This window comes from Eretmochelys imbricata, chromosome 1, assembly GCF_965152235.1.
Source record: "Eretmochelys imbricata isolate rEreImb1 chromosome 1, rEreImb1.hap1, whole genome shotgun sequence".
NCBI classification, from domain to species: domain Eukaryota; kingdom Metazoa; phylum Chordata; order Testudines; family Cheloniidae; genus Eretmochelys; species Eretmochelys imbricata.
Window position 1 is genome coordinate 283,499,064 of NC_135572.1, and position 19,632 is coordinate 283,518,695.

General features: G+C 45.6%; 1 protein-coding gene across 1 annotated transcript in view; it reads right to left on the reverse strand.

Annotated features, from left to right (window-relative positions):
- Positions 1 to 19,632, reverse strand: part of LRRIQ1 (leucine rich repeats and IQ motif containing 1) — a 168,158-nt gene that overhangs the window by 130,151 nt on the left and 18,375 nt on the right. Inside the window, exons 8-11 of the mRNA XM_077807706.1 lie at positions 11,459 to 11,611; positions 9,160 to 9,310; positions 2,970 to 3,163; positions 2,086 to 2,213 (exon numbers count right to left, since the gene is read on the reverse strand). Of these exons, the coding sequence (XP_077663832.1) occupies positions 2,086 to 2,213; positions 2,970 to 3,163; positions 9,160 to 9,310; positions 11,459 to 11,611 (626 nt within the window). The remainder of the gene's footprint in view (positions 1 to 2,085; positions 2,214 to 2,969; positions 3,164 to 9,159; positions 9,311 to 11,458; positions 11,612 to 19,632) is intronic.

A 19,632-nucleotide genomic window follows, 5' to 3' on the forward strand; every position in this document is an offset into this window, starting at 1 on the left:
CCTTGTGAGAGCACTTACCTGGGAGGTGGTGGACCCAGCATCCATTCTCTCTGCTCCAATGACTCTTTATCCAAAGTCGAACAGCTTCAACAGGAGACACTGAGGGAGCTTCACACTGGACAATCCCATGGCTCAGCAGTTAGAGCACTCTCCCGAGAGGTGGCAAACCCATGTTCAAATCCTTTCTTCTTCTCTGGAAGGGGGTGAGGGGGAAATGAACTCAGATCTCCCACATCCCAGCTGAATACCATAACCACTTCAGCTCAAAAGTTCATCACCATCATCTTGTACTGAGGCCATATTTTGAATGCGACACAATCTGGTAGGCAACCTCTGAGCACTGTTACCAGATTGGGCCCTCCACACAAGGTAGGCAGCTGAATACCTATCTTCCCCAAATTGTGAATCTGGACACCTAATGTGAGGCAGCAGTGCATATACCCAGAGGCAGAAAACTAGGTGCCAAGTGAGTTTAGATATATAAAGCTTTCAGCAGGAATGTTTTGTATCACAGTGGAGCCTAAAACTGGGACTTAACATCACCTTAACACAAATTTAGGTACCTAAATCTGGGGTTTAGGTGATTAGGTACCTTTGCAAATCCAGGCCTCAGATACCACTTTGATGGGTGTTTTATAGAAGCCGAATAGGAAACAGAAAAGAAAGATATGAAGTAAACAGAGGGAGAATACTGTCTGGGGAAATCATACACAGACTTATATTTTAGTCTGATTTACCAAAATAAGAGTAAATCAAAATCCACTGCCCACCAAACAGTGCTCGTGTTAGTCACAGACATGAAGCACTGTCTCCAGAAAGCTTGATCAAGAAAGAAGTCTAGATTTTTGCATATCCACCCTACATGCCTTGCAATTTCATACGTGTTACTACATTATAGGTGACCTGTAAAGCATAGTTTGAAAAGTCAGAATGCCCCCTAAGTGAATCTAAAACACATTTTTTATTTACATCTCCCCACAGTCATAGCCAATTGGCTCTCCTTGGACACAGAAAGCACCATGCCCCAGCTATGACAGAACCCTGCTTAGTGTGACATGCCCTAAATTCTTTAGCACTGCCCTATGTTTTCAGGAAGGCTATCGATTCTGTATATGCCCTACAGTAGGGCATGCAAAATACCTGCAGACCTATACCCTACATTGTGACAAGAGGGCAAGCTACTAACAAAAATCCTTTATAAAATGTCTGAAATGGTGATGTAAGCTAGTAAAATATACTTCCCATTCAAAAACTGTAGCTACTTATATCTCAAAAACAAACAAACAAAAAACCACATAGGCACGCACACACAGTCTTATGAGTTTGTACAAAAGTAATACAGAGAACTAGAAATATCCAGAATTGTAACTGTTTGTTATTGTTTGCCTTTGCTCATGCACTGAGATAGACTCAATTTTGAAATCAACTACATAAAAAAGGGTAACAACCTTTTGACTCAGAACATGTGGTCACTATATTCCCATAGAAGCACAGATTGCCATATACTAATTTATGACTTCCCATAGCTTTGTATTTTACTATAGGACTTATAAATAATAAGAAAAAAACCCTATTTTATTTTTTACACCTTAAATCAAACTGAACTGTAACAATGAAAAATAAAATCTGATAAGCAACTTGAAATTCCTTTTCTTTGACATCTGAATACAATGTGTGCATGGAAATGAAAATTAATATCTTGATGAACTTTTTAATTAGCACTGTTTATTCCAGATAGAGTGGGAGGCCTCTATTAGGTCCAACTTTTGGAGCAAAACCAGCCCTTTGATGGGAAGTAAGACAGACACTGTTTTACAAATAACTATTTACAGCACTGCCATAATTATATTTTAAGTTAACCTTTTATACTCACCATTGTTTTCAAAATTGTCTAAAGAAGATTACACCTATTAATTGCTAAATATACTTTTTCAGACAGAATCATCCTAGGAACTCTGCTTTGTCTGGTACAGCAGAGCTGTCCTTTATATACGCTCAGGTTCATACCTAAAACTCATAAGAGAACTGTTATTTTGTAAATATCTATGTATTAAATTGCTTGAATAGAAAGACTTTCCACTTTACCTGTTTTGTGATAGAGAAAGGATCTGTAGCAGAGGCAGCCAATAAAAAGAAAATGTTTCCATAGCTGAAATACTATTGTCATCCAAGTATAGTTCTCTTAGCAGAACATGATTTTCCAACGTAGGGAGCTAAATACACAAAAGTGATTTTTTGCTATTATTTTTCAAATAAAAATTGATTGCATATAAACAATTGAATGCTTATCAGCTGCTTTTCTTGATTAGATTATTAAATACTGTTACAGATATGCTTTGTTACATAGTATGTATATCCTTTTCAATTATTACATGCTAACATTTTTCTATGCTTTGTGCATAGTCTGAACATTCAATATAAAACACAGAATTTGAGATTAGCAATATACACAAATTTACTGCTTTCATTCATGCAATGACTGACTATTTATGACAAGTAGGTTTTGCCTCAGCTTTATATAAAAGCCATTGCCAAGAAAGGTGACTAAATGTACAGGTAGCCATGTAGGGCCTCATTATGAGAGTTGTAGCCCACAATGATTTAATTCAAGTTTTAGGCAGTCATCACCTACGAAAATCATCCCATACTGAATTCTGGAAGAAATATCTCTACTGCATGGCTGGTTTTACCTTTAATGATCATAGCAGTTTGACCAACTTAAAAAAAAAATTAGTATACAACAAACTGAAAACTACCCACTATAGTGCAAAGAATGGAAACTAAATTACTGAGGGGGGGATTTTTAAAGGTTAAAAAGGGTACTGAGACACCAAACTCCCATAGCTGGCCATTTGTACATCTCCCCCTCAAAAAAAAAAAAAAAAAATGTGATCAGCATCATGGGCTGTATTACTGGTATCAGAGAAGCATGGTATGAAAAAACAGCCTATTTGATTCACGGATATTACCTCACTTAGATTATTTCCTTGTAACTTCAGAATCTGAAGCAGACCACAATTCTCAATGCCCTCAAGTTGAGTAAGATGATTAAAAGAGCAGTCTAAGTGCATGAGAGTTGGCACATCACAAAGACCTTTCGTACTAATTAACTGATTGTGGTCCACAATTAGTTGCTGGAGATTTTTCAATGACTCTAAACCACCTGAAAAGGAAAACTCATATTTTAACCTGAATTAAATCATAATGTGATTAAAATTGTGTTGATGTTGAAACATAAAGCACACTGAAATTGTAACAGGTTCATATTTTATACATAAAAAATAAACACATTCAGTTCTCTATAAAAGGCTTTACAATGATTTTGAGGTATTTTAAACACCGATTAATTTTACGTTCATCCCCATGTGTTTCAAGCATTTTAAACAATCATCTTCAGAATATACAAAAATAGCAAATGTCTGAGTCTATCAACTAAACAAGAAACCAAATAAACTTAGCATTCTCTGTGCACATCACATTGTCAAAGTGTTGTAACAGGACATGCTTCATGCAGTAAAGTTCTCTTACAATGCTGTGACTAGAGAAATTAGTAAATATCCAAGGCAGAAAGCATATTTAGTCAAGGTCCTGTGGTATTAGCAAAATACTAGCCACCATCTTAAAATCTCTACTAAGAGCAAAAGCTTAATGGTCTAACTTTGAAATATTTTAGTTAAAGTTTTTAAAAAGTGACCAGAAATGATAAGAACTAATCATACCACTATAATACACAGAGGCTAATCAGCAGGGAAGTGAATGAGGGCATGCATTGTTCAAGCAAGAGCATTAAAACAAAGTCTTTTAAGGAAAGTGAGGTATCTGTAAACATATGTATGTCTTGAACTATATCTACAACTACCATAGTTTTAAAGAGCATTCCTAACAGCTGGTATACAGAGCAAGAATCAGGCTATCACATCCCACAGTTATACCTGGGAGAGTGAGAGTTCTCTCCTGGAGTTGCCCCCAAATCATTCTGTTGGCAGTTTATATGATAGTGCAACAAGACTAGGTTCCTCCCACAACTTTATGGAACTCAGGGGATCTGAAAGTTGGGTAGGCCTTGTACCTCTATACCGGCTCTGGGCCCATTCACTCCTCACTTGTTCCTAGCACTGTGGCTTCCTTGAAGGGAGCTCAAAAATGATAGTGATGAATAGGGTATAAAAAACCTATGGCAGGGGGAGGGAAAGTGAGAAAAATGTAGTACCCTCCCAGACCTTTTTTCTGGGTAATCTTCACAGTATTGGGAGGTAGTTGAGGCAGTCCTTTTCAGACCTACCCCCAACCTTCCCATCCTTCCATGCACAGAGTAGAGATGATGTGTGCAAGGATGGAGGTGTCTTTGTGGTAATCTCCTTGGAGCAACCTAGGCCTTCCAAAGTACTGTTTGTCCCAGCCAAAGAAAGGGTTACCACAGGTACAGAGGGTGTATACAGAAAGAAGAAAAAACATAAAGGGAAAAAAAAAAGTAAAAATTAAACATCAATATTCACATTACATTAAGAATTTATACAGCATAGGACTTAGGATAATAATAACTGGAAATGGAAAAGAATATCAGATATTAAACTGATACTACAGTAAATTTAAGTCAAATGGTCTGTTACAAGCAGTTTATTTCCTCCCATCCGAGCTTTAAGAAATTAATTTACTAGCCTTTAATTACTGAAAAAGAATTTCAGATATGCCTGTGACATACTATACCAGACTGCAAGCTGCTTTTCTGGATTTTATTTATTTATTTATTTATTGGGGGGGGGGGGATTAAAAGGGAACTAGCACCATCTAGTGGACTGAGCATAGTTTCATTTCAAGCATAGTACTGAAAACTGCTGACAGCTGCAAGAACTTGTCTCAACATTATTTTTCCATTTTTAAAGCTTTGTACTTCTGTGTAGCAAGGTCAACACCCTTAAAAAAGACAGCACTGGATTCAAATTAGTGGCAGACAAGTATAGGATGTGCAAAGGGGAACTGTATAGGAGGTGTGTGTGAGTTAAGAGACCAGGGTTCTATTTCCAGCTCTGTCACTACCCTACTACGCAATCTTAGAAAGCCATTTCACTTGATGTACCTGTTTCCTCATTTATTTAGATTGAAAGCCCTGTCTCTGTCTTGTCTATTTTGTCCGTCTCATCTATTTACATTGTTAGCTCTTTGGGACAGGGATTGTCGTTCACTGTGTATGTATAATGCTAAGTACAATGGGGTTCCAATCTACTTTGGGACCTCTTGGTGCTACTGTAATACAAATATGTACTGGCTGTATTGCCGACATATGCAAGGTTAAAACTAACCACAAATGTTAGGTGACTATATATTTTGCACTGTGCAGAGTGCAAAGGGAGTGGATGACAGGGGATGGATCACTCGATGATTGCCTGTTCTGTCCATTGAAGCACCTGGCATTGGCCACTGTCAGAGACAGGGATACTGGATTAGATGGGCCATTGGTCTGACCCAGTATGGCCAATCTTACACCTTCTGTGTTTTGTTCAATGCTAAAGATCTTGTCATGCTTAAAAAATAGTAATGATTTTGTTGAGAGTCTGACTTCTCATGGGCACTGACAAGGCACCAACATAAAACACATGATGTGATACCAGCTATGGCAGTACATGAAAAAAGGTGTTCTGTGATTATATGCATATGTCTCAATAAAACAAGCTGAGGTGAAAACCCCTCTATAAGCAGAACTGCTCTTGGTAAAGTGAAAACAGTGCAGCTGCATGTAGCATCCACTTGCCCATAGCACCCCATTCAGCGCACATTGTCCTGACTCAGTGACCAGCAGCAATAAAGTAACTTTCTTTTTAAAACAGGAAGACAATGGCTGAGGCAAGAGAAGAGAGGTCCTATGATGAACAGGAGGAGACTTCTGACTGAAAGAAAGAGAGAAGAGGGGTTCTGAGTAAGCTGATGCTCCAATTAGGCGATTCTTAACTTCTAACAAATGGTAAAACCAAGACTGCCTGAAAGGGTGATCCAGGGCTGTGCTCTGTTCTCATTAGCACTGGTAGCATACCAGGTAGAATACACATCCTATAACCCACAGAGAAATTCACAGGGGGAAAAAAGAAGCAGCGGCATACACATGCATTTTCAAAGGGGCTGGATCTAGTTATTAACCAAAGATTTGGGAGCTGTGCTGGATAATCATCTGAACATGAGCTCGCAGTGTGATGTTATGGCCAAGAGAGTTCATGCAATCTGTGGATGCATAAACAAGGAGTCTCAAATAGGAGTAGAGAGGTTACATTTTGTCTGTATTTGGCACTGGTGCAACCACTGCTGGAATACTGTATGCAGAATTCAAGAAGGATGTTGGTAAATTGGAGAGGATTCAGAGAAGAGCCATAAGAATGATTAATAGATTAGAAAACAAGCTTTATAGCAATAGCCTCATGGAGCTCAATCTATTCAGCTTAACAAAGAGAGGGTTAATGGGTGCCCCAATCACAGAGAAAGGTATAACATGATCCAATGCCTGGAAGTTGAAGCTAGTCAAATGCAGACTGAATATAAGGCATACGTTTTTAACAATGAGAGTAATTAACGATTTACCAAGGGACGTAGTAGATTTGCCATCACTGGCAATTTTAAAATCAAGATTGAATGTTTTTCTAAAAGCTCTGCTCTAGGAATTATTTTGGGGAAGTTCTATGACCTGTGTTACACAGGGCACAAGACTAGATAATCACAGTGGTCCCTTCTGGCCTTGGAATCTATGAATGCCATAATTGACAAGATTTAAAAAAAATATTTTTCATTAATAAAAGAAATATTTCAATGAACTAGCCCCCTCCCAAGTATATACATATGCTAAAGTTCCTTACGTTCATTGTACAAAAGTATAATCACTCAGGCAGTGAGCATGCTGCTTTCAGAGGACATGCTCCTTTGCAATAAAGCATTCCCCTCAACCCCATTTACTTTATTGACAGCTTCTGCCAACTGCCATTTTCCCCCACTTTTATACTCTGGTGAAAACAAAAGTAATAGTATCTAGGAAACTTCCTGCAACAAGTTAACCTGAATTGTTACAACCATAAATATAAATAAGCCCTTAAAAAAAACACCCCATAGATTAGAATAATTTAAAACTGAATGAACTGAATGTAAAAAAGAATGCTACACAGCAGTGCAACTTCCAAAATTGCCATGGGACATTCTACTAGATTTACAGATGGGAGGAGCAAATTAACATCTTAAAAACACAAGTCCATCTTTGTGTGATTCTATAAGATGTCTAACTATCAATATGTTATTGTGTGAAACAAACAAAAAAAATCTATGTTATGCATTTAGTTTATCCAGACATCCTCAAAGCTGTTCCTTAGGAGAGAAAACCATGTGGTTTTTCGTTGAACATTCACTTCTCCATTTAAACACATCTTACACTCAGTAAATACAGTACTTTCATTGTACATAATAGATAGTACAGAAGGCTTTTACTTCATTTGCTCTGTACACAGATACTTCATACTTAAGGATCATCAGTTAATATTATGTCACTTGCATATTAATCTTGCAGGTATTCTGCCACAGGAAATCCATCTCAAACAAATAATCTCACACAGCATTACTGGCAACCAGACATGGAGGAAGTTCCAGTATTGCTTCTTGCAGTTTGTTTCCTCAGTTCCCCTGAGGCTACTGGCATTGGTTTTTATAGAAAGTGCCAACACCACCACCATTTACAACCACCGCAGGACACTGTCCCCAGAAACATGAAATATGGTCATGTACTTTAATATGTAAAATCAACAATCCAATATCCAAAGTATTAGCATTTTGAAACTGAAGCTATTAACACCACAAGGGTGGCTGTACAATCACTAATTTCTCAAGTTTAATATTTCCTATTTGCCTTTTTCTTGTTTATTTTGTTAATCATGGAGTTTGTCCCTCACCTCTCATAACTGCATATTTGTCTAAACTTCTGTTTTTGCTGCTGTAAAAACTTCTAATTTTTTTTAAATGACCATATGTGTATGGGCTTAATTTGTCAGTGTGGAAGTTGCAATGATGTTGGTTTTTCATTTAATTCCTTATTTCTGTTAACACCTCATTTTGTTTATCGGTAAACGTTAAGACAAGTCTAAAGCAAGACAAAGCACTCAAAAGCACCACCTTTCTGATGCTCAACTCAAGTCCTTACATACACACATCTGAAGCGGCCTCAACTCAAGAGCTGGCCACCTACCCACCCACTGCTTGCATCGGCTTCCTCAGCTCAAACGAGTTTCCTCCAAACAAAAGATGAATTGCTTCAGCAAATGAAATCTTTCCTCAAAACCTATGTTTTGATTTTCACTCGAATTAGTTCCTGGAAAGCCCCAGAAGGCTCAGTGTTTGAATTAGTTAAGTATTCCAATGATTACCTACATCCTTGTGGCCCTCACAACTCTACCTTCCAACATGACCCAGTCCCCACAGCAGGATCTGCAACCCTTTCAGCAGCAGATCTACCTGCTGTATTTCATTCTTGAAGGAAGAAGCACGTTGCTCCTTTCAGCACTGGGATCATCATTTTAGGTAATTACAAGGCGGTTTACCTCTCTCCCCGCTTCAATTATTAAGGCTACTTTTGGAGGGGAAAACTTGAAGCTTTCTCTTGCCAGCTGAATGGGTTCATTCTTCTGTAGACAACCAAAGAACCGGTTCTCCCCACTCTAATGCAGCAGAATCAGCAATTCTTTTCACTGGGTTGCATTTAACTGCCCCTTCATAACAGAGAAAACATTCTGAGGCCTGCTGTACCAGTATTAGGCCAGTGGGTCTCCTGGTTACTCCCAGAGGGAGGAACTAGGACAAGTATTTCTCTTCTTGTATAATTTTTTCCTCCTTTATTATCTAAAACAAATTAATTCCCCTCATGTTTCTCATCGTCCACCCACCTTGCTTGAGATTTTAAACTATTCACGTCCCACAAAGGGTGTAAGATTTTAAATGTAATTTTCCGATTTTTCCATCCTAATAAAGGACATGAGTACTGAGTAATATCTTCTTTGAAATAAGCCTGTTACAAGATTAAAAATAAACACTACTACATTGGCAACAGTCATTTTCTATCCTCAACCAAACCAAGTTATGAATAAATGCACAATACTGATGTTAAATGAATAAAATGCATCATCTTTAATATTTTCTTACCAATTCGAGTGATTTTATTGCAGGACAGTTCAAGTTTCCTGAGATCACTGCAGCCATCTAAGCCTTGAAGTGATGCAAGTTGATTTTTATTCAGAATTAAAATGCAGAGATTGTCTAGATTCTCACAACTTATTGTCTGAATATTGTTTTCCTACCACAAAGAAAAAAAACAGATAAAATTAAAGATCATTTTGAATAGAAAAGTATAGGCAGTTTTCGGCGAGAGAGAAAAGGTAGTCCAGCGTTTGGTTAGCTTGCCTAGGACTTGGTAGATCCAGGCTCAATTCCCTACTTCACCACAGACTTCCTGTGTGCTCTTGGACTACTTGCTCATGTAGTCTCTCTGTTACTCAGTTCCCCATCTGTAAAAATGAGGATACCACCACTTCCTTACCTCACCGGGGTGTTTGGGGATAAATACCGTAAAAGACTGAAACTCTTCGAGATCTACTGATGAAAATCACTATATTAAAGTTAAGCATTATTATGGGTCATTCAAAAATATTGTAAACTTTACTGTCGTTAACCATTTTTAGTCTGAGCAGTTAGCTAGTATTTGGGGCCTTGAGGAGTGTTTCCATTAAGAGGCAAAACTGATGGTTGAGTCAGGCATCTTTGATGTAATCCATTTATAAAGAATGTACAGAGAGTCCTATTTCACTGAACACAGTAGGAAGCACACAACAGGAGGCAGTTTCTTTGCTTCTGACGCTCAGGCACTTACAGCTCTACCAAACAGCAATGCTCAAATAATTGTTTTGGGGAAGTTCTATGGCCTGTGGCTTACAGAAGCTCAGCCTAGGCAATCACAATGGTTCCTCCTGGCCTTGGAATCTGTGAATACTCAGTCCCCTGTGTTGGTATGCAGATGCTAGGAAAACCCCTCAGACCAAATGGCTCAACTCCTACTGGAGCCTTGCCATGCTGATCTGTGATTTGGGAAGTGTCTTCTGTTGTTTCAGCTATTAGTAAACAAAGGGGCATTTAACTGCTCTGTCATTTTAGTTTGAATGGAAGTCTTCTATCAGAGGAGCCAGCACTGCCCGTAGATCAAGCCACCCAACTTCCAGCGAATAGACAGTCTATAGAATAACATTTCTAATCCTTAGAAACACCAAGTTTGTGTGTAAAAATACTAGGCAACACTTAGTATAAAACCTCATCACCCATAAATGTCAGTCAGAGAAAGATTAACAGGTTAGCTATATGTATAAAATCCTCTTACACCTTTTGCGCTGTAATTTGAGGCACCCAAAATTAGTGGGCATTTGAAAATTTTGCCCAAGATTATTTTTAATAGGTAAGAAACTGGGGAAAGAACACAAGAGAGTCTTGACTCCCAGTGCACTGCTCTAGCCACTAGACAACATTGCCTTAGCTATAACTGACCTTGCCCATTCCTCTCTCAGTTTTGAGAAGGTCACAGCACACTCCAAACAGTAGTCATTGGGCAAAAAAGAAACATTCAAAGCTTGTATACACAATTTGTCTTCTGTTAGTCATTATGCATGAACTCTCCCAGTGCATTGACATAATCAAAATACTAAAAACCGAAAAGGTAAAACCATCCATTTCATATAAATCGTCAAGTTCTTTAAATGAGGCACATTATAAAAAGACACATTTTCTTTAGTCACTTAGATTTTAAGCCACAGCTCCGTGAAAGCAGCAGTGCAATGCCACCCCCCCCGCAGAAGCAGCACTGGAAAGACTGTGCCCCAGAAACCAATGCTGGTGCTGCTCCTTGCTCATGTGGGCAAGCAATCTGGGCTAGTACACAGGAGATATGTGCCTAAGGGCCTCCTTGCCCACTTTTAAATGCTCTAGTCACTATGGGGGGGGGGGGGGAAGACAGCCTTTGTACAGCCATGCAACAGAGGGAATGAAGATTTATCACTTTCCCTCCATACTCACACTAGAGCCATTCACAACCTAATACTCGGAGACAGAGAAAGAGACTGTGCCTATTTCTGACTTCTGAAAGTTCCAAATTACTGCACTTTAAAATTATAACAATATATACAGTAGACTAGCATCTCCTTGTGTCCCTTCAACTTTGTCTTTGAGCCAAAAACAAGGAACAAGATTAAGTACTCATAATTGTAGAAAATCAGGCTGCTTATTAAGTGCAAATCCTAACTATGCACTTAGTAGACTAACTTTTGGCACTTTTAAAAAAAAATATTGTCCTATATGTACATACACATATAAACTGATAGATTCAGTCTCATAGTATTCTGAATGGCAGAGATGACAGTCTCACCCCACCTCCACGTAGACAGTAAAATATGCTAGGTACCTCCACATCAATATACTTTAGGCCTTTGCAGTTACTGAGTCCTTCCAGTGCAGTTAGTCCACAGCGTCTAAGGGTCAATAACTGAAGATTTGAACATTCTGACAATGTGGAGAGGCTACAGCCAGACAAATCTTGAAGCGTAAGTGTTGTAACCTACACACATTCAATGAAAAGGATGTCCATAAAATTGCATTCTAATGGTATTTTTATGTAGCCTTTTTAAAGTTAAATACATACTACGTAGCATACAATTATATGAATTAAGTCTAGATTCTGAATTTACTATAAAACACTTAAAGACTAAAAGTTTTCTGATCTTCAGCAAAATCATTAACTGATAAATTAATGCTCTCATCATAAAAAAAAATATGTATAACAACAATACTTAAGCATCATAAAAACATGGAAATGATTTATAATCGGGTTGTCAAACAATTATAAAGTGAGCACTGCAATTATTTGCAATTTTTTAATCATTTTTATTACAAATATTTGTACTGTAGAAAAGAAACAAAAATAGCATATGCTAAACATCCGTATGTCCCTTTACTCTTTGGCCACCATTCCACAGAATAGTGCAAATATTTGTACTAAAAAATTATCATATAAAGTGAGCACTGTACACTTTGTATTCTGTGTTGCAACTGAAATCAATATATTTGAAAATGTAGAAAAAATCCACAAATATTTATAATAAATTTAAATTGGTATTCTATTATTAACTGTGTGATTCAAACTGTGATTAATCGTGATTATTTTTAACTGAGTTAATTTGTTTTGAGATAATCATTTGAGTTCACTGCAATTAATTGAAAGCCCTAATTTATGACTGATAGTGGAAAAAATTGGTAAAACTATAAAAAGGTAGCCAAACTCATTTGATTTTGATGTCCATTTCAAACATAAGTGCTTCACTACTAATAATGTATAATGTGAATGAATAGAAGATTAATGCGACAGCAAAACAGAAGCCAACGTGGGTTTCGTCTCATTTATAACGTCAACAGATTAGAAGTGTATCTAATCTTATCATAATAGAAGTGAAAAGAATCGTCACGAAACTAAGTATCATATATATTAGGAATAATAATGGTATGTTGTGTGACAAAGTTCCTCCTCTAACTTGTTGGGTCTTGCGCTTATTGGCGGATTTGCTTGCCTTGGAGCTTCACAGCAGCACTCAGTTTGGCCGTTTTTATGAACCCACAGTCCAGGTCGACTCTTCCTGTGTCTGACCAGGAGTTGGGAGGTTTGGGGGGAACCTGGGCCCACCCTCTACTCCGGGTTCTAACCCAGGGCCCTGTGGAATGCAGCTGTCGAGAGTGCCTCCTGGAACAGCTGTGCGACAGCTGCAACTCCCTAGGCTACTTCCCCATGGCCTCCTCGCAATGCCTTCTTTATCCTCACTGTAGGACCTTCCTCCTGGTGTCTGATAATTCTTGTACTCCTCAGTCCTCCAACAGTATGCGTTCTCACTCTCAGTTCCTAGCACCTCTTGCTCCCAGCTCCTTACCTGTGCACCACAAACTGAAGTGAGCTCCTTTTAAAACCCAGGTGCCCTGATTAGCCTGCCTTAATTGATTCTAGCAGCTTCTTGATTGGCTGCAGGTGTTCTAATCAACCTGTCTCTCTTAATTGTCTCCAGAAGGTTCCTGATTGTTTTGGAACCTTCCCTGTTGGGAAACGGGACGTCCCTCGCTTGCTCCTTAGCTATCTGCTTTCTATTCTTTCCTAAAGCCCCCTGGCCTGCATTTTTCTTACTTTTTGAGCCTGCCTTAGTTCTCCCCCCGACCGGGCCAGACGCTTTTTTGTTTCGTTTAGTCTTTCTGCCGTTTTCTGCTGCCGTTGAGTGCTGGTCAGCTGCCAACTTGCTGCCAACACCCCCCCCCCCACACGCCTGCTCCCGGGCGCAGCTATTTGCCTCAGCTGAAACCCCCAGAGGAGGGGGGGGAAGATTGCCGACCCGCTATCCGGAGGGGGGAGTGGAAGCCCCCAGACCCAGCCGTTTTGCTGTCAGCTTATTTCTGCAATTTTTCTCGGCCTGCCCAAAGCCTTGGAACACAGCCAACACAGCTAGAGAAGAAGAAGATAGCAGACAGAAGAAATCACCCAGAGAAGCTACAAATCATCGTGGAGGGGGCCGTAAGACTGAGTAATTTTTTGAATTATACTCTCGTGGGGGGGAGTTTGACTGTGGCTTAATTACGTTTGTGGCGGCACAGGAGGTGTGGCACGGAGCTGCCCCCCGATCAATCGGTGCCCCCCCCCAACATTATTACAACTGTCACGCCCCCCCCGCCGTCTGTCCCTGCTGGCAACCTGCCATCTGCCTCGGATCCAGCTGTTTGCTTTGAACTTTGCCTTTCAGACCGGACATAACAGCCGACCAAACGAGACTCTTTGGACAAACGTGCATGGGTCCACAGCCCCCCCCGACTGTTCATCCCACAGCTTGCCCCTATCACCGGACCCCGATTCCTGTTTTTCCCCCCCTTCCAGTCCAACCCATTTGGTACCCCCCGCCTGCAGAGCGGTTAATCTGCTTCCCCCTCCCCCCTCCTCCTTCCGGTGCCTCCCCATCTCTCCCCGCTCACAATGGCGGGGAATGAGAGGGGCAAGGCCCCTTTACCAATATCAGTTGTTCCTCCCCCACCTCCCCCCCCAACCCCCGAGCCCCCCCCCCACCACCACCACTGTCAAAATACCTGCCACCGGGGCACCGGCAGCAGGAGGCACCGGGGCGATTACTGCCACTGCTTCGTCCACCGCCCCCGCAGATTCTAGGAACCCCCCCCCCCCGCAGCTGGCCGAAAAGGCCAGGGCGGGAAGAAAGGAAAGGGCTCCGCTAAAACCACTAGGCCCTCCATGGCAGGGGCTGCCCCCACTGCTGTGGCCTTGTCATCGACTGTGGCGCCTCCCCCCCCCGCTGTTCCCTCCACCAACTCTGCGAACGTCCCTCCCCCGGCCCCCAGGACACATGCCCGGGCGGTGGCAGGCTCCCCCTGCCTGCCACCTCGTCATCTTGCCCACCCACTGCCTCCGCTACCATCACCAGTGGCCAGGACCCCTTCCCCACCTTGATCAGGAGGCACGGTGTCCGTTGCCTCCTGGTGCCCGCCTCGCCCCACGTAGAGACATACATGCAGGTGTTGGCGAAGGTGGTAGGACCCACGGCTATTGTGGTGGCCTCCAAAATGTATGGGAAGGTCGTTTTTTTCTTAGCTTCAGAGGCTGCTGCTCAGGAGGCGGTGGAGAAGGGACTGGCGGTGGGGGGGGGTGTTTGTCCCCCTAGAGCCGCTAGAAGACCTGGGCGTTCGCCTCGTCCTCACCTCCGTTCCTCCCTTTTTACCCACTGCTGCCCTGTTACCCGCTCTCTCCACCCTGGGGAAACTTGTCTCTGTCATCAGCCCTCTCCCGTTGGGCTGCAAGGACCCCACCCTCCGTCGCGTCCTTTCGTTCCGCCGGCAAGTGCAGCTTCTACCGCCGGCGACGGTGCATGACGGAGAGGCGCTCGAGGGGTCCTTCCTAGTCCACTACCAAGGATCCCGCTACCGGGTCTTTTACTCCACCGGAAAGGCCCGGTGCTACCTCAGCGGGGCATGTCCGCAGAGACTGCCCTTTGGCCCAGGGGGGAGGGGCACCTGAGACCCGGCAGGACATCGGCCCTGTCGTTGCCGACGTCCCTGGCCACCCGGAACCTGAAACCAACCCTCCTCCTACTCGATCCACCGCTGCTCCTGTCCGGGCCCAAGAAACACCTTCCCTAAAACGCCCAGGCGAGCAAGGGAGTCCCACCCTTGCTATTACCAATCTGGTAGAGCCTATGGAGAAGGGTGTGTCAAAGATATTACCAGGTATAGGAGAGGGCCCGCCCCAAGGAGCACCCCCTGCCCCTCATGCTGCCTTACCGTTACCCCCCCGAACCATCGCCTCCCCCCCCCCCGACACGACCCCTGCTAATCAACCCCCAGACGATGCTATGGAGGGCTGGACTCTAGTCCAGGGGAAGCGAGGCAAGCGGAAGGCTTGAGTTCCGCTGCACCCATCCGATGCGGAAGCCCCCCAGAAGACCAGGAAGGGAGGCACTGATATCGAGCCTTCCGCTACGGCCACGAGTGAGATCCATCCGCTGGTGTCGGGAGGGGAAGACAGACTGGCATTGGAGGGCAGAATCCCCCCTCCATGAGAGACCCTCCCCTCCGAGACCCCTGAGGAAGCTCCTTTTGCCCGGATACCACCTGAACCCCCCGCGAACCCCGAGGCGACCGTTGAGGCGGGCCCGAGAGGAGAGGCCCCCGGGGTAGCAGGAATTGGCCTCTCCTCCCTGTATGCGGAGATTGAGGCCCTAGATTTGACCCCGGTCACCCAGGGAGAAGATGATCTACTGCCGGCTGGCCTCGATCTGGGTAGCCTCACCCCAGTCCCCCTTTCCCCATGCTCCCTCCCGCTAATTGCATTCCCAGGCGAGCGCACCGCAGAAGGTGGTCCACCACCTGATGCCATGGCCGCCAAGACCACCACGGAGCCAGCGCCTAGCGTCACTGGGAGCCCCCTCCCTTACCCCTTAACCCTCGACTCTGCTCAGGAGGCACCTTCTTTTAGCTGCTCGCCTCATGAAGTCCAGAGCCTTACCTCTGCCCCCGCCCCCACCCCGTCCCTGCCCAATTCCCCTCCTCCTGCAATGCTAATGCCGCCCCTGGGGTTATTTCTTTCCCGCCTTTTGCAGATTCCCTCCAGGGAGCAGTCTTTGCACTTTCTAGTCGCGACCCATTAGGAGTTGCAATTTTTTCCCTGCCATCCCCTTCCACCCCAAGGCGTGAAATGGATTTAATAACCCCAGCCTGTCAGACGCCCTGTCGGTGGTCCGCACCCTGCCTGCCAGCGGACCACGAGGCTGCATTAAGAGCCCCACCAAGGAATACCCCGGAAATCGTAACCCTACCCCCCCATGAGCTGCGGCATGCACTACGGAAGTTCCTAGAACACACCCTTGGCGCCCGCAATAGGGTACAGCTGGCTCTTCAGCTATGGGGGGACTTTGACCAAATCCTCCAGATCACAAGGGCCCTTATACAGGAGGGCAGGGGACAAGGAAAGCGCGGTGCTGCGGCCTACGAGCGGGCCCGCAACTTCCGAAACAATCTACTCATCCATGGGATGGGTCACGGGTTGCTGCGCAACCCGCCGGGGGCCAAGAACACCCCCACCAACAAGAAACCCCCACCCCCCCAGCCCTCCGCATGACGCCTCTTATTATTGCAACCCTGAATACCAGGGGCTGTAGGATGGCTCTCCACAGGTCCCAGGTGCTCTCTTACCTTCGGGAAGGGGGGTACTCTGTAGTTTTCCTGCAGGAGACCCATACCAACCCGACTGCCGAGGACAGGTGGCAGCTGGAGTGGGGGGACGGGGTCTACTTTGGCCACTTCACGATTCGACAAGCTGGAGTGGCGACCCTGTTCTCCCCCAACCTACGGCCCGAGGTGCTAGGGGTCACTGAGGCCATGCCGGGCCACCTGCTGCACCTTCGAGTCCGTATGGAGGGGCTCGTGGTCAACCTTGTTAACATCTATGCCCCGCAAACAAGCTGGAAGCGGCCACAATTCTATCAGCGGGTGTCCGACTTTCTCGGCACCCTACATTCGCACGAGTGCCTGGTCCTGGGAGGGGACTTTAACACCACCCTCGAGGAATGGGACCGCTCAAGGGCCGAGACGAGCCCAGCCGCCGCGAACATTCTCCGAGGAATAGTTGAACATCACCCCCTAGCGGACGTCTGGCGTGACCATCACCCAGATGACACTTCCACGTTCACTTTTGTCCGGGTGGAGGCCCATCGGTCACACCACTCTCGGTTGGACCGTATTTACTTATCCTGTTTCCATCTTTCACAGGCCCACTCCTCCGCCATTCAGCCGGCCCCATTCTCCGACCATCATTTAGTCACCATAACGGTCTCCCTCCATGCAGAGAGACCAGGGCTGGCCTATTGGCACTTTAACAACAACCTGTTGGAGGACGAGAGCTTCGTGACGTCCTTCTAGGAGTTTTGGCTGGCCTGGCGAGAGCAGTGGTGTGCCTTTCCCTTGGTGCGGCGATGGTGGGATCTCGGGAAGGTGCGCGCCAAGCTCTTCTGCCGTGACTACACTCGGGGCACCAGCCGACGGAGAAATGCGGCGATAGAGCAGTTGGAACGGGAGGTCTTAGAGATGGAGAGGCGCCTGGCCGCCAACCCCAAGGACCCGTCCCTCTGCGGAGCGTGCTGGGAGAAGCGGGAGGAGCTCCGGGCCCTCGAGGACCACCGGGCCCAAGGTGCCTTCGTTCGGTCCCGCATCCGCCTCCTTTGGGAGATGGACCGGGGCTCCCACTTCTTCTATGCCCTGGAGAAAACGAGGGAGGCCAAGAAACACGTCACCTGCCTTCTTGCGGAAGACAGCACCCCCCTCACGGATCCAGAGATGTGTGGGAGGGCCCGTGACTTCTACACAAGCCTTTTCTCCCTGGATCCGACCGATCCTGGCGCTTGCAGGGTGCTCTGGGAGGAACTCCCCACGGTCAGCGTGGGCGACCGAGACCGACTAGAGCTGCCTCTCACCCTGGCCGAGTTCTCGGAAGCCCTCCGTCGCATGCCCACCAATAAATCTCCGGGCATGGACGGGCTGACCGTGGAGTTTTACCGCACGTTCTGGGACATCCTCGGCCCAGACCTAGTCACCTAGTCTGCACTGAGTCCTTGCAGAGCGGGGTCCTCCCTCTGTCGTGCAGGCGAGCGGTGCTCGCCTTGCTGCCAAAGAAGGGGGATCTCCGCGATTTACGAAACTGGCGTCCTGTCTTACTCCTTAGCACGGATTACAAAATCGTAGCAAAAGCAATCTCACTGCGGCTAGGGTCCGTGATGGCGGACGTGATCCACCCAGACCAGACCTATACTGTCCCGGGTCGCAGCATTTTTGACAACCTATTTCTAGTCCGAGACCTTTTGGAACTCGGGCGGAGAGACGGTCTGTCGTTCGCCCTCCTGTCTCTTGATCAGGAGAAGGCGTTCGATAGAGTAGACCACGGGTACCTCCTGAGCACTCTGCAGGCGTTTGGATTCGGACCTCAGTTTGTGAGTTTTCTCCGGGTGCTGTATGCCTCCGCGGAGCGTTTGGTTAGGCTCAACTGGACCCTGACCGAACCCATCAGCTTTGGGCAAGGAGCGCGGCAGGGGTGCCCCCTCTCGGGCCAGTTGTATGCTCTGGTGATCGAGCCTTTCCTCTGTCTCCTCCGCAGGAGGATGACAGGGTTGGTGCTGCGGGAGCCGGAGCTGCGGCTGGTCCTGTTGGCGTATGCCGATGACGTACTCCTCGTGGTCCAGGACCCGGGTGACTTGGCACGAGTGGAGGCTTGCCAGGCCATCTACATGGCAGCCTCCTCCACCTGAGTCAACTGGGTCAAGAGCTCTGGCTTGGCGGTGGGGGACTGGCGGCAGGTAAGCTCCCTCCCACCCACGCTTCAGACCATCCGGTGGAATGTGGGTCCACTGCTCTATCTCAGCGTTTACCTTTCCGCCACGCACCCTTCCCCGCCAGAGAACTGGCAAAATTTAGAGGGCGGGGTGATAGAGTGGATCCGGAAATGGACGAGGCTACTCCGATGTCTCTCCCTCCGAGGGAGAGCACTGGTGCTTAACCAACTAGTCCTGTCCACGCTCTGGTACCAGCTCAACACCCTGGCATTGGCCCCGGATTTCCTGACTCACCTCCGGAGATTGATTCTAGAGTTCTTTTGGTCAGGAATGCACTGGGCCCCTGTTGGAGTTCTTCATTTACCCCTGAAGGAAGGAAGGCAGGGCCTGAAGTGTCTGTACACTCAGGTCCACGTTTTCCGCCTCCAGGCCCTGCAGAGGCTCCTTTATAGTGCAGGTAGTTCGACGTGGAGCATATTGGCGCACGCCTTCCTGCGCCGCTTCCAAGGGCTCCGATACCACCGGCAGCTCTTTTATCTTTGTCCGAGAGGTTTTCTGCGAGACCTCTCCGGGCTGCTGGTCTTCTACCAGGACCTCCTCCGGACCTGGAAACTGTGTCTAACAACCAGGTCCGTGGCGGCCACCGTGGGAGCAGATCTCCTCACGGAGCCCCTGCTACCCAACCCCCAGCTCCGTGTGCAGGTGGCGGAGTCCTGCTCGGTGCGCC